General features: G+C 40.8%; 1 protein-coding gene across 7 annotated transcripts in view; it reads right to left on the bottom strand.

The window, feature by feature from the left end:
* Window positions 1–13,431, bottom strand: part of RBMS3 (RNA binding motif single stranded interacting protein 3) — a 1,414,112-nt gene that overhangs the window by 520,355 nt on the left and 880,326 nt on the right. For all 7 annotated transcript variants that reach the window (XM_027871985.1, XM_027871990.1, XM_027871986.1 and 4 more), the window contains one exon: window positions 2,955–3,013. In XM_027871985.1, coding sequence (XP_027727786.1) covers window positions 2,955–3,013 — 59 coding nt within the window. The remainder of the gene's footprint in view (window positions 1–2,954; window positions 3,014–13,431) is intronic.

The following is a 13,431-nucleotide window of genomic DNA, read 5'->3' as shown; positions in this document are numbered from 1 at the left end:
TCTGGTCCAAGAAGTCTCCAAGTACAGGTCAGGTGATGACTTTGTGAGACGTTGTAAAAGAAGGTGCCTGCATGAGGAAGGAGGTTGGAGTGTGTGTGTGTGTGTGTGTGTGTGTGTGATTTCTACCTCAGTTCAGCACTAGAACAGTATCACACCCTCCCTACAAGAAGACTGGGTGGGCTTTTCCTCATTACCTCTAACCTTTTGCTACAACATAAAAAAAATATTGCGGTAGACTTATCTTCCTGAGGAAAAGAGTAATTTATGAATTCATCTCTTAAAAAGTGAACAACATTCCTACTGTCAGATTTTAAGACGTCTGCGTGTTTAATCAACCCCTGCTTTTTAGGGTCTCACTGTTCGGGGCAGCATAAGCAACCATGAATGTAATTAATGGCAGCCTGTGAGCCAGGGTGGAAGAGAGAGCATTGCTGACTCTCAGAAATGAGCCTGTGTGCTTGGCAGCCCGGCCATGCTGTATTCCATTGCTATGAGGTATGGAAACTGTACTATGAACTACCCATTACTCATCCCCTGGGCTCCAGACACACAGTCCTATCAGAAAGGAGCCATTCTAAGGAATGGGAGGGAGGAAAGGGAGACCAGGGGATGCATTTAAGGTTTGCCCATTACTTTCAATAGCTTCTTTCATTGACTTCCCCCTGACTTTTAAAATTAGCGAGGACATCAGGCCTTGGAGGAAATCACAAACAGCAAATCCCTGTGCCTGCTCTTGGGTGAGCCTGGGCTTGACTCGGTGCTTGAACCTCCCTATGAATCATGGTCTGTTTCTCATTACTCTCCACATGTGGCCACGGCAGGGCTTTGTTCAGTGATTTCTGGCCATTTTGTCTGGACGGAGACTGCGTTGTTTTATGTTGCCCGGATTCTAGAGAATGAAAGCTGTCGCTGCCACCACCCAAGGAAGAACAATCTTGGAAATGAGAGGTTCTATTGAATGATTTCCCGGGTGACCTATTCCAGAATAAAAGGAAGTGAATCCAAGTGTGTCCCTGGGCCTGACTACTGTACTTAACTCACCCAGGAATCAAACGAGAGAGAGAACAAAAGCCACTCATGTGTTAGGAAAGGAGAAGGCTCCGGCAGAAGAATACATTAAAGCTAATTCTCTTGTCCACTCTGTATCCTCAGAAGGGGGCAGCCCATTCATCTCATCAGCACCTATGACTCTCTGCACTGCTACTAAATAAAATGGAGCAACCGTTTTGACTGACCATGGAGTGTGTGCAAAAAACAAAAACAAAAACAAGAACACTTTAACTTCATGTTAAAAAAATGCAAATTCCTTGGATTCATAATATTTGTTTCCCATTGTGTGGTCAGAATAAGTAGGCCAAGTGGAAAATAACCAGAAAAAAGAGTGTGTGTCCATATTGTTTTCAAATATATATTTATCTCTGTCTCTGTCTCTCTGTCTCTGTCTCTGTCTCTCTCTCTCTCTCTCTATATATATATAATATCTATGTGTATACATATATTTCTTGTGTATGTTTATATGTATATCAATAAATACATACATGCATACACATATACACACATACATAGATTTGTCTCTCACAGAGAGCCCAAATTACAAAATTTTACTTGGGGGCAGCAGCACGAGCAATCTCTCTCCATAGAGAAGGGGGACCAGGAAAGGCAGCTAGGAAGAGATACTTTGACAATGATGTTGATTTGCCTCATGGGATAAGGGAGGGATGGGGAAGGGAAGAGGAGGAGCCCATGGGAGATCCCTAATCTAGTAGTTCCCCATTTTGACTAATCATTTTTGTTAATTAGGTGCTAATCTCTGTTGTTTCTATGCTTTTGAGGGATTAAACTCATTGCCCACATCCTCTAAATGGACAGCCCTGGGGCTAAGCCTTGTCTTCCCTATCCTAGTTAAGGCTTTGCCCCCATAGCATCTAGGACAGTACCTTGAAACTAATAGTCTTAATATATATTGGTGGAATGAGTGGTGTGTGATTATCCACTTGTTGGATTATATCACCACCCCTAGGTCTGGCCCTACTTTGTTCTTGTCATCTGAAAGACTGGAAAGGCACCAGAAAACCAAAGAGGGGGCCATTCTTTACTAACATTTAATCTTGCCTAAATTTAAATGTAAAAGAGTGGCGAGTGTTGCGCATTCAAAGTCTTTGGGGCTCAAACCCAATCCCAGAAACCAATAATGCATTGCCAACCGGATTAGTACAACAAATAACACACGTTTGAAGAGGAATTCCAATCCAACAGCCCAAATGAGTGGTTCAAGATCAATCCAAGTGATTTCATAAGCTATTTAACATAATCCTTTCATGTTCTTTTTTTGAAGGGGGAATATACCAAACATGAAGGCACATACAATCTAACAACCATGGCAGCATTTCCCAGGACTCAATGAAAAGATGAATCTAAATAAGCCCAACTCCCAGATTCTATGGGCTGTTTGACACTTTCAACCCAGACTCAACAACTCTACGAAACCCTCTTCTCTCGTAATAACTTAGCCAAAGCTTTCCAGAACACCGAAACTAAAACACGTTTCGCAAGGGAAAGTTTTCCCAAGGGAAAGTTTTCCCAAAGGCCCCTCATTTTCATATAGGAAATCAATCTGCATCAGTGAAGATATCATTCAAATCAGAAGACACAATGTGGTTAGGAGGTAATTTAGTTTTCTGCTGAAGCAATTTGAAACTTGTTCTGATTTGTGATTTTCATTTTGTTTGTTAATGAAAAAAATTAATGAGCAATGTTACTGGAAATACAACTCATCAAAGCATCGGCATTATTAAATATGTTTGCAATATACTGTACATGATGTTGATTGCACAGCCAGAGCCAGAGCTCAATCTGGAGCCAGAGCAATGGAGCCTCGGCCACAGAATGGGAATCGGTCCACTCCAGCGTTCCATAAACCAGACAACTTGGGGAAGGGGCTCTCTAGCACATACCTTTGCATTGATTTGTGTTTTTGTCAAGAATTGCCTTTGTGGAAACAATTTTTCCATACCTATGGGAGGAAAAAAAAAGGACATGTCATTACATCTTTCCTTTATATGCCACAGAATAAATTCAATGCAGATGCTTCCAATATTTTGTTCAGACCATCAACACGTGCAGAGACAACAAACAACCCAGGAAACAACCAAGGCGCTAAGCTGCCGCACCTGGATGACCTCTTTCAACTAGTTTTCACAGCTTAAGAATGTACTTCATAAAGTTTGTCCTGGGCTGGGCCTTTAAAAAGTCAACATGCCAGGTCTTTTGAGGGAAAGGGGATGGTTGGGTCTAGTTGCATAGCCTTGGGAGCAAAGTAAAGGGATAGCATGGCTGCTTTTTCCTACAAACAGAAAGCTACTTATCTGAGTTTGTTTTTCTTCCAAGTTCATCTGTAAACACTAGCACAAATAAGGCAGACAAGTATGGAAAAATTTTTAAATCAAAATAAAATGACCACATAGAGATAATGCCCAGAAACTACCATTGTTACTAAGAATAGCCATAGTTACAACAACAGTTAATATGTTTAATACATTCATGTTAATATTTTGGGCTCTAAAACCTTCAGATCTTTGGGGTTTGGTTTGACCTCTGGAATTTTCAAATCTATGAGTGTAGTAGACTACAAGTTTATGGCAGTCAAGAAAACCTGTATCCAGAAATAAATAAATGATAATCCTGTTATACTCTTCCCCAGTCAGACCCCATCAGGAGCCTGGTGTTTAGTTCTGGGCATTTGGTTTTCGGAAAGACGTTGATAAGCTAGGAGTCTGTCTAGTGGAAGTCAGCCAGGATGGGCAAGTACCTTGAGCTCAGGGCAGATGAAGTTGAGTGAAAAGGACTGAGGATGCTCAGCTTAACACTATGAGGTAGAATTCTGTTTGGTCCCAGAAACCAGAACTGGGCACAAATGGGTGTACGTTGAAAAGAAGCAGATTTAAGCTTGGGGTCAGAAACAAACAAACAAACAAACTAAAAACTTGCCAATAGTTAGGGTTGCCCTAAAATAGAACGAACCTCCTTAGGAAAGAGTGGATTCCTCTTGCTTGAGGTAGGGAAGCAAGGGGGTCGGTTTCTACGACACTGGAGAAGAGCTCTTTTATCTAGTATAACTTGGATTAGATGGTCTGTGTTGCCCCTTCTAACTATGGGCTCCTGTGGACCTACGATCTTAAACTTGCCTAAGAGGCATAAGAGCGTATTACAGCTCTCAGAAGCATCCGTGCCTTCATCGGCCACATTCTTCCAGCACCAAAGCTGCTTGTCTATATTAAGTTCAGAGGCTCGGTTAAGCTTTTCAGACCACTTGGGTAGCATTACTAAGCCACTGATTCTAAATCCAATGTACTTCTTTATTATGAGAGGACATAATCTGTTCAGCAGGAACACATAGGGAAATAAATTCCCTCCTTGGCCTCCTCCCCCAGATTTTCCAAAGGAAACTTGGCGAAGCACCTTTCTGAAATGAATGGAATCCCTCACCAGGAAAATGTCGCAACCTTATAGGCGGTAACTCTGCCTGGAGATTCATCGCTGCAGATGTTTTGACCTCATTATGAGACTCTCTATGACTATCAACCATAGGAGAGAGGAAAGAAGGGATGCCCTAAGAATGAACTTGCTCTGCTCATGGAGGCTATATAGTAAGTCAGAATCGTGATGGATTCAGAGACAGAGGCCCCAAGGCCTCTCTGCCTTTTACTTTCTGTTTGATGTGGACTGAGGCAATCCACCACTGTAGGCTTCAGTTTTCCTGTCTGTAATATTATAACATTGGACAAGATAACTTTCGTTTTGAACTCATATGTCTATAATGCCCTTATATTTCTTCTCCCCAAGTTTGTGGTGACCCCACACTCAGTCAATCAATTGGTAAGCATTTAGTGAGCACCCGCTACATGCTAAGCACTGAGGATATAAAACAAGGGAAAAGATAGTCACTGTGCTTGAGGACCTTACATTCCCTCCATCACCAGAGATGTAAGCCTTTAGTCACCAGATAAAGCGAATACTATATAGAAGACCTGATTCTGGGACCTCTTCTCTGCATGTGGCTCTTTTTTTTAACATCCATCTACTGCTGGACTTTTAGCCATTTCATTGCTCAGTAGCCAGCCAGAGGAAGGGCAAGACATAGGATAAGTTCAAGTTCACATAATTTGGCTTTATAACTCGTACTGTTTACAATCCAGTGATAAAGCTAGTGTGGGAGAGGGAGTTGAAGACATTACCTAAATTGATCACTTAAGATGATATTTGAATTTCCTGGATTTCACAATCTAGATATATCCCTCATCAGCTCCAAGGATCTGGAGGTAGAAAGTAAGCAACCTAGAGAACATCTAGGCCAGAGTTTCTAGATCTTTTTTTGGTGTTCTGGATTCCTTTGGGAAGTATGATAAAGTTTATAGACTCCTCATAATAATATTTTAAATGCATAAAATAAAATGCATAAGATTACAAAGAAAACATTTATATTGAAATATAATTTTAAAAAAATCAAGATCACAGACCCAAAGCTAAGAATCCTTTCATTATCTCAAAGTGCTTAATAAATGCTTATTCTCTCCCCTCCCCCACCCCAATTCCTCTTCCCTTTCTCTACCAAACCCTTTAATTTTATAGATGAGGTATTAGAGGCCTTGGGTCGGAATACTGATTCTGCTCCTCACACCCTGCTATAACCTTGGGTCAGTCCCCAGGCCTCGGTTTTCTTATCTATAAAATGAGGGCTATGACTAGATGATATCTCAGATCCTGTCCAGTTCAAATTCCACAATTCCATGATGCACAGACTGACCTGACTAAGATCCCACATGTAGTCAAGGTTTGAAACCAAACTGTTGCCAAGAATGGTTGGCCACAAATCCAAGAAAATGTACTCTCGTCCCCAAGATTTCTCTAACAACAAAATGAGTCAGCCGGCGTATTCATCAGAGCCAAGATTGAGAGTTGGAAAGGACCTCTGAGGCCAGCTGGCCAACCCCCTCATCTTCCAAATGACACTCAGAGGAGTCAAGTGACACCTTAAGGTCACGCAGGTGAACCCGGGTCCCCTGACTCCAAATCCAGTTCTTTAAGCACTGCACAATGAAGCAGTCAGGAATGTTTGCTTGGCTCCTTGCAGAGCGCTCACTATAAGCAGAACGGAAGTTTGACACATGACACTCGATTTTCAGTTACTTACAGCCTTTCCATTCAACCGGTACAAATGGCTAATCTGCCTTGGGTAAGGGGACAAGTCTACATTTGCAAAGCCACATGTATCTCGAAGAGGGTGTCTGGGAAGGCAGGGAACTCTCCCTCTGAAGCAGTTTTTCTTGCCTTAGGGCACCAACAGCATGACACGTTACATGGAAGGTAAAAATTCAAGAGAAAAAATAAAAATAAAAATTATGCCTCTGTCCTAACAAGCAGATGCACTTATAATAAGATCCTCCAGAACTGCTTAAGAAATACTGTACACCTTTAGATACAATGAACTGGATTATAGGTACTGTCTTTAAAAAAATTAGGAACCTCACATTTTTTATTGAATAACTCTATACTTCAAAAAAATTGTGATTTAGTTATTGTGGGTAACTCCATCTGCTGACACAGATAACAGCCCCTCTACAACTTAATGGAGGGTCCTTGATAATTGATGGCGCTAAAAAATACAGCACTCTTTGGACAATCTGGAAATGAGTCTTTCTGTTTTGAGCTAGGCTTTTCTCTGGGCAGCGGACATATAGTCAGTCACCAGGCCTGTACTTGCAAGAGTTTGCTGGTAACTCTGCCTACCTTGGGTCTCTCTCTCCACCCCAGTCCATCTTCTGTTCAGCTTTCAAAGTGATATCCTAAAGCTTGGGTCTGACTGTGTTAGACCCCTCTCCCCTGCCTCAGTGAAACAAACTAGCCCCCTAGTGACTCCAGAATCAAATGTAAAATGTGCTATTTGACTTTTAAAGCCCTTTATCACTTGGACCCTTGCTAACATTTCAGGGTTCTCACACCTTACTCATTCCCACATACTTTGTGACTGGGAGATGCTGGCCACCCTACTGTTCCTTACATGTAGCCCTCCATCTCTCCACTCTGAACATTTTCACCAGCTGTCTCCCATGCCTACAGCTCTCTTCTTCCTCCTCAGCGTCAGTGGCTTTCTTCAAGTTTCAGCTAACTTTTTCAGTTCTCCTTAATCTTAGTGCTTTCCCTCTGAGATGATTCCTAATGTCTATATCTACTATTATCTATATTATTTATGGATTTATAGTGTGCAGGTTACACGCAAAATAAAAATTCAAGAGTGAAAACAAAAATAGAAATATGCCTACTCACATCAATTAGATAGGAATATAGAAAGAAAGACCTAGAGATATGACTTGGTCATGTATAGCTGTCTCCATCTTGTCTCTTCCATTAGAATGTGAGCTCCTTGAGAACAGGCCTTAGTTTTGCCTTTCTTCATATCCGTAGGTCTTAGCATAGTGTTTAGTACATGGTAAAAGCATAACTAATTCTTGTTGATTGACTAGTGTAGTTTCATTTGGAGAAGCCTTGGTTTGTCATGTTTCAGCCTACTTACACATCTACCTTGAACATGAATGCAGGGCTAAGGAAAAGGCCTGTGATTTTGTTGTTGTTGTGACTTGCATATGAATTGGATTTGAGCGACACAGAGCAGCCCAGAGTAGTCAGCCTCATTCTTTCCTCCAGTCGTCAAAGTCCAGCGGCAAGATGAAGGTCACAACATCTGGGGGTGGCCCAGGATATATCTTTCTAAATTAAGGTCTTTCTCAGGTCTCAGTCTGTGTGAAGCCACACTCATTCAATGGCTAAGAGCTCAGTAAAAATTGAGACCAAAGATGGCCCAAGTTACCATTCCAAAGACAGAAGAGGGAGGGGAAGACCCTCAGAATTTCTGGCCAGAACAGAAAACAATTGCTATGTACAAGCCTGTGATTTTACTGGCATAGGAGAAGGGGGATGAATTAATACTTATATGTTGTCGATCAGTCATTTTTCAATCATGTCAGACTCTTCATGGCACCTTTCGGGGTTTTCTTGGCGGAGATAGTGGACGGGTTTGCCATATCCTTCTCCAGCTCATTTTACACATGAGGAAACTGAGGCAAACAGGGTTAAGTGACTAGCTCAGAGTCACACAGCTAGTAAATATCTGGAATGTGAACTCAAGTCTTCCTGACTTCAGGCCCAGAGATCGAGATCTGCTGTACCACCAGCTGCCTCATAGCGAACACCTGGAGTACAGAACTCATGCTATCAGTTCAGGTTGACATGATTTCTGTAATTCATGGGGTATTAAGAGCTGGTGATGGTGCCCAGGGTCACATGCAGCCAGTACCTATGAAAGGTGGTCCTGGCTTAGAAGTCAGCTCTCTATCTATTTGGCCTTATTGTCTCTAAACAACATAAAATAAAAGGGCATAAAAATGTTTATCATAGAGTTTGGGGGACGACAACAAAGAAGATTTAAGGTGGTAAAAGTTTTCAGAAGGAGTCAGTCAAGGATTTATTAAGCAGTGACTGCTGCAGATACCTATACATGCACATATACTTATATACATATGTACACATACGCACATGCACACACACATGTACATATACACATATGCATGCAATATGTACATATACACATATGCACGCACATATGTACATATACACATACATAAAGAAATACAAAGTAGATGGACCGGCTGGGGGGCAACTTGGAGGCAATGTAGTAAAAACCTCTCAGAAACCAAGGCCTTGATGAAGTGACTTGCTCAAAGTCACACAGCCAGTGGCAACAATGCCATTTGAACCCAGCTCCTCTGACTCCAAGGATGGTGATGTCCCCTGTGCCAATCAATACTTTACGTGTGCTTTCAGGGTCTTTAAAAGGTGACAGGTATGCTAGCTCTATTCAGCAAAAAAGCATGAAGTGAAATCCTCTAAAACTGGGGTATGTTCATCTGACACACACACACACACACACACACACACACACGAGTCACAGATTTACTCACACCTCTTATTTCCAGGCAGGTCATTACATCCTCTGAATTTCCTGAAGCCAAGTTAGAAAAAATACATGCCTACACTGTGATATTGAGTCCCAGAGGACTTGTCACAGGAAGGAAGGGATGACACAGTCTCTACACAGTCTAGACCCAGGATGGGGGGATTTCATTTCATGGTTCAGTGACAACCTTCTGCATCCAAACCGATTTCATAAATTGAGAATATGGGCTATGCTCTGAGAGAGGACTGAGCGGCCACTTGGTTATTGAGCCACGTCTGAGCTGCCTCTACTGGGAAAAAAGGGGAGATGTTTATGCATGACTGAGATTTCATTCTCTGTGCCCTAAAAAGTCAGCAACTGAGGTGAGGGAATAAAGATGTCTCGTTAGGGGGAAAGAAAAGAAAAGGAATAGACGGATGGACTGACAGACTTGAATATCTCACTGCTTTGCCTCCAAATGTACACACACACACATACATACACACACACAGATGAGGGGCTACAGCAGACCTCTGACTTAATTGGTGCGGGGAACACTCGGTGATGAACTCCCTCCATGAAGGTATGTCAGCACCTGCTCTACAATTTAGAGATAGTCATCTGGGGCACCGAGAGGTTAAGAAAGTTACTCTGGGTCACACACCAGTATATTTGTCAGATGGACTTAATCACAGCTCTTCCTGGCTCTAAGGACAGCTCTCTATTTACTATGCGAAGCTGCCTTTCACTGTCTATCTATCTATCCATCGATCCATCTATTCTATTTATAGATATATGGAGGTATATATTCATATAGTTATATAGATGTTCACACAATATGTGTATGTGTGCATAAATATATATACATATATGTGCACATCATATGGCATATGTACACATGAATGATAATTTTAAAGCTTCCGAAGTAAAAGTACTACGTGGTGGTGAACTTTGGAGAGTTTGTGAAACATGGAGAAAAATATAGGGTAGCCAAACATACAGGGAAGTCACCAAGCACTCATGGAATCTCAGAATCTCAGAACTCGTAGGGCCTCAGGGACCCTTTTTTCACACTCTTCCCTGAAGGACAATTCTCCTGCACAACAAACACATGATACATATACACACACATACATATGCATATATATGTATATATAATATATCTATACATATACATATACTATGTGCACACACATACATATATACACATGCATAAACAAATATAACATTTGAGAATGTGTGTACATATATACTTATATATCGTATATCTATCCATCCATGTATCTATGCATGCATGTATGTATGTATGTATGTATGTATCTATCTATCTATCTATCTATCCATCTATCTATCTCTGAATCTATCATCTGAACCATCCAATCTTAGCTTGAAAACTCTCCTGAGAGGCTGTCTGCTGCTACCAAGGCAGCCCATTTCACTTTTGGGTAACCCTAATTTTTAGGAAGTTTGTCACAGCAAGGATCTGAAGTCTATCTATTTTCAGCCTTTGCTGCCAGTTCAACAACCAACCAGGAAGAGTTATCAAGAGGCTACGATGTCCCACCCACTGCACTGGAGATGAAAAGCAAAAGGAAAGCCAGGCTCTGTTCTCTAGGAGCTAATATTCTATGAGGGGAGCTAGTCCACACACACATACACATACAAGGATGCACACAATGAATGAATGAATACAGTGTACTTTCTCGTGTGTGGTGGAGGTGTATTAGCAGAGAAGAGGTCAGGGAAAACTTCGTTTAGAAGATTATTACTGACCTGAAATTTGAAGTCCAGCTCTGGGTCCAAATAGTACAAATACAGGGTAACTCAAAAGTTTTAGTCTACTGAAGCTTAAAACTGCACTAAGACATTTTAGGTTCCCTGTATAATATCTGTTCAATGTCTAGACACTTAACATCAACATCAGTATTAATACAGATCCCATGACCCCCTTGGTCTTTTGTTCTCTAAACTCAATATCCACAATTTCTTCAATGAACCGATTCTTAGAGAGCGTGAGCTCGAGCTCCTTCACCATCTTGATTGAATTCCTTTGGCTCTAGGTTCCCAAATACATTACAAACATATTTTGTGCTTTGCTCCTTGGGCCTTCTACCAACCATTTTTTTTATTTTATTATTTTGTCCCTGGTATATTGGGAGCTAAAGTTACATTAGAGACCTAATTATGACCTAATTAATAAAACAGTACCTGGATGTCAAGAGGCCCATGTTCTTCTCCCAACATTCTCATTCTCATTCCTCTCCCTCTCTCTCTCTCTTCCCCCTCCCTCTCTCTATCTCATCTTTTTGTGCTTCTTTTTCTTGTTTCTATAATCAAGAAAATACTGCTGAGATGCTGGTTCCCTTGTGGGATATCATTAAGATGAATAAAATTATATTGGTCAAAGGTCTGAGCTACTTGGGGAAAGCAAATGACTAAACTCAAACCACTCTTAATTACCAAATGGTAATTCTTTCCATGTCGGGCTCACCTATCTTCTCAAAGCAGCATCAGAATTCCCTCCCAAAGTCTTTTCTGGGGAAATGGTGGCTATGGATTATTTTCATCATTGCAACATATTCACCCAACATAGTTTTATATTTAATGGAAGATCTCCTTCCAAACACAGCTAGATATCCAAACCTTCTTCCTCACATTTATTTATATTGCTCCAAGTTGCTTATCAGTTTTTAAAGGTTGTTTTAAAAAATAATATAACCTACAAAGCATGTACTATGTTCAAGGAACTACCCAGAAATCAAAGACATGTGATCATTTAATGCAACAACAAATTTAATAAAGGCTTATTATGTACAAGACATCAACAATAAATCTAGTTCTTTCAATTTGGTTGAATTGGAAGGTGAACTCTCTCCACCAATTCATCCATGGCCATAGAACAGTTGTGCCAGAAAGAGACCTGGGCTTCCTGGTGATGTGAAAGGTTTTCCTTTGTAGGGCTCTGAGCGGATTTTCACAGTCCTACCTCCTTCTTTAAAAACAGTTGGGTTAGAGACACAATTAGGGTTTAGGATTATTTCCCATTGGGCAGAGAAGTAAAGCCAGAAGCAACATCTTGATATTCTCTCCTCTATTTTGCCTAGGAACTCTTACAAAGCCCTTCTTTTTTCCATTTAATCCATCTCTAGCCATGTGAAGATGTAGAGGAAATTAAGTTTTGACACATATATGACCCCAATACACATGAACATCTCAACCTAGAGAAGAAAGGGTTGCATAGACTCAGGTTCACAGCTATACCACTTCAACAGCCCCTTCCCTAAAGAATAAACTGTGCTGAGAAGTTTGATCAAAAGTTAGAGCCACATCCATTTGAGACATCATCTGCTTCTGAACTGGCAAAATTAAATATAATCAGCCAGACCCAATGATTAATCTCCTCCCTGGAAAGAAGTGAGGCACTCATGTAGACAGTTCGTCAAGCTGGGCTGTCTCTTTTAGGCCAGTATGATGCCATTTACGTTATTGACTTGGGACCTCCAACTGGTCCTCCCAGAGTTCAAAAGGATTAGCTTTAGAAATAAGAAAACAATATATTTAATGAATACCCATGTAAATGGGAGGGACAAACAAAATAGAATGCTAGACCTGGAGGAGACTGGAGAGTTTGTACCTCCCTCCCTTCTTTGCAGAGGTGGGGATCTATGGTTGTGAAATATCATATACACCAAGAAACTTGGCTGGTCTTCTGCTTTGTTTATTTCTTTGTTTAATTATCCTTTGTCACAAGGGACACTCACTGGGTAGGGGAAGGGGAAGAGAAATATTCAGAAATGAAAATTAGGAAATGCTTGTTGATTGATAGATGGTGATATGAAAACAAAATGTACAAATAATGTTTATAAAAATAAAGTTTTTTCTTTCATTTGAGCCTCATTCGGTTATATTTCATATTTATTAAGTGCCTACTATGTGCCAGATTATTAGTGATACTAATCAAATAGAATACTGGAAATTCAAAAACATGCTGTTTAATTTGCGAAGCTCCAATGAAAGGAAGGGTGAACTATTTCGTTCATTTTTCATATATAAAGGTTGATGCTTTTCAGCAAATAATACACTGCATTAGCATAGCAGGAGCTGTTTTGGTTTGTTTGTTTGTTTTCTTTTTTGGTCAAATACCATACCATACTTAGTTAGGATACAGTAACATCCCTGCCTTGGGCAACTTTCTAAAGCCATATCTTATAGATAAGGTGCCAATCTGCATAGGGACACAACATTTTCCCACCAGGAGTTCCCCACACCTGTGAAATCACAGGTCCAGGCCAAAAATACATGTGTATACAACATATCAAGGTGTTTGCCAAGGAAACCCCATGGACAATATGGTCCACGGGATCACAAAGAATTGGACACAACTGAACAACAACAATCTATCTATCTATCTATCTATCTATCTATCTATCTATCTATCTATC

This window comes from Vombatus ursinus, unplaced genomic scaffold (assembly GCF_900497805.2).
Source record: "Vombatus ursinus unplaced genomic scaffold, bare-nosed wombat genome assembly UNPS02014799.1, whole genome shotgun sequence".
NCBI classification, from domain to species: domain Eukaryota; kingdom Metazoa; phylum Chordata; class Mammalia; order Diprotodontia; family Vombatidae; genus Vombatus; species Vombatus ursinus.
This window is presented reverse-complemented; position numbering and strand designations above follow the sequence as displayed.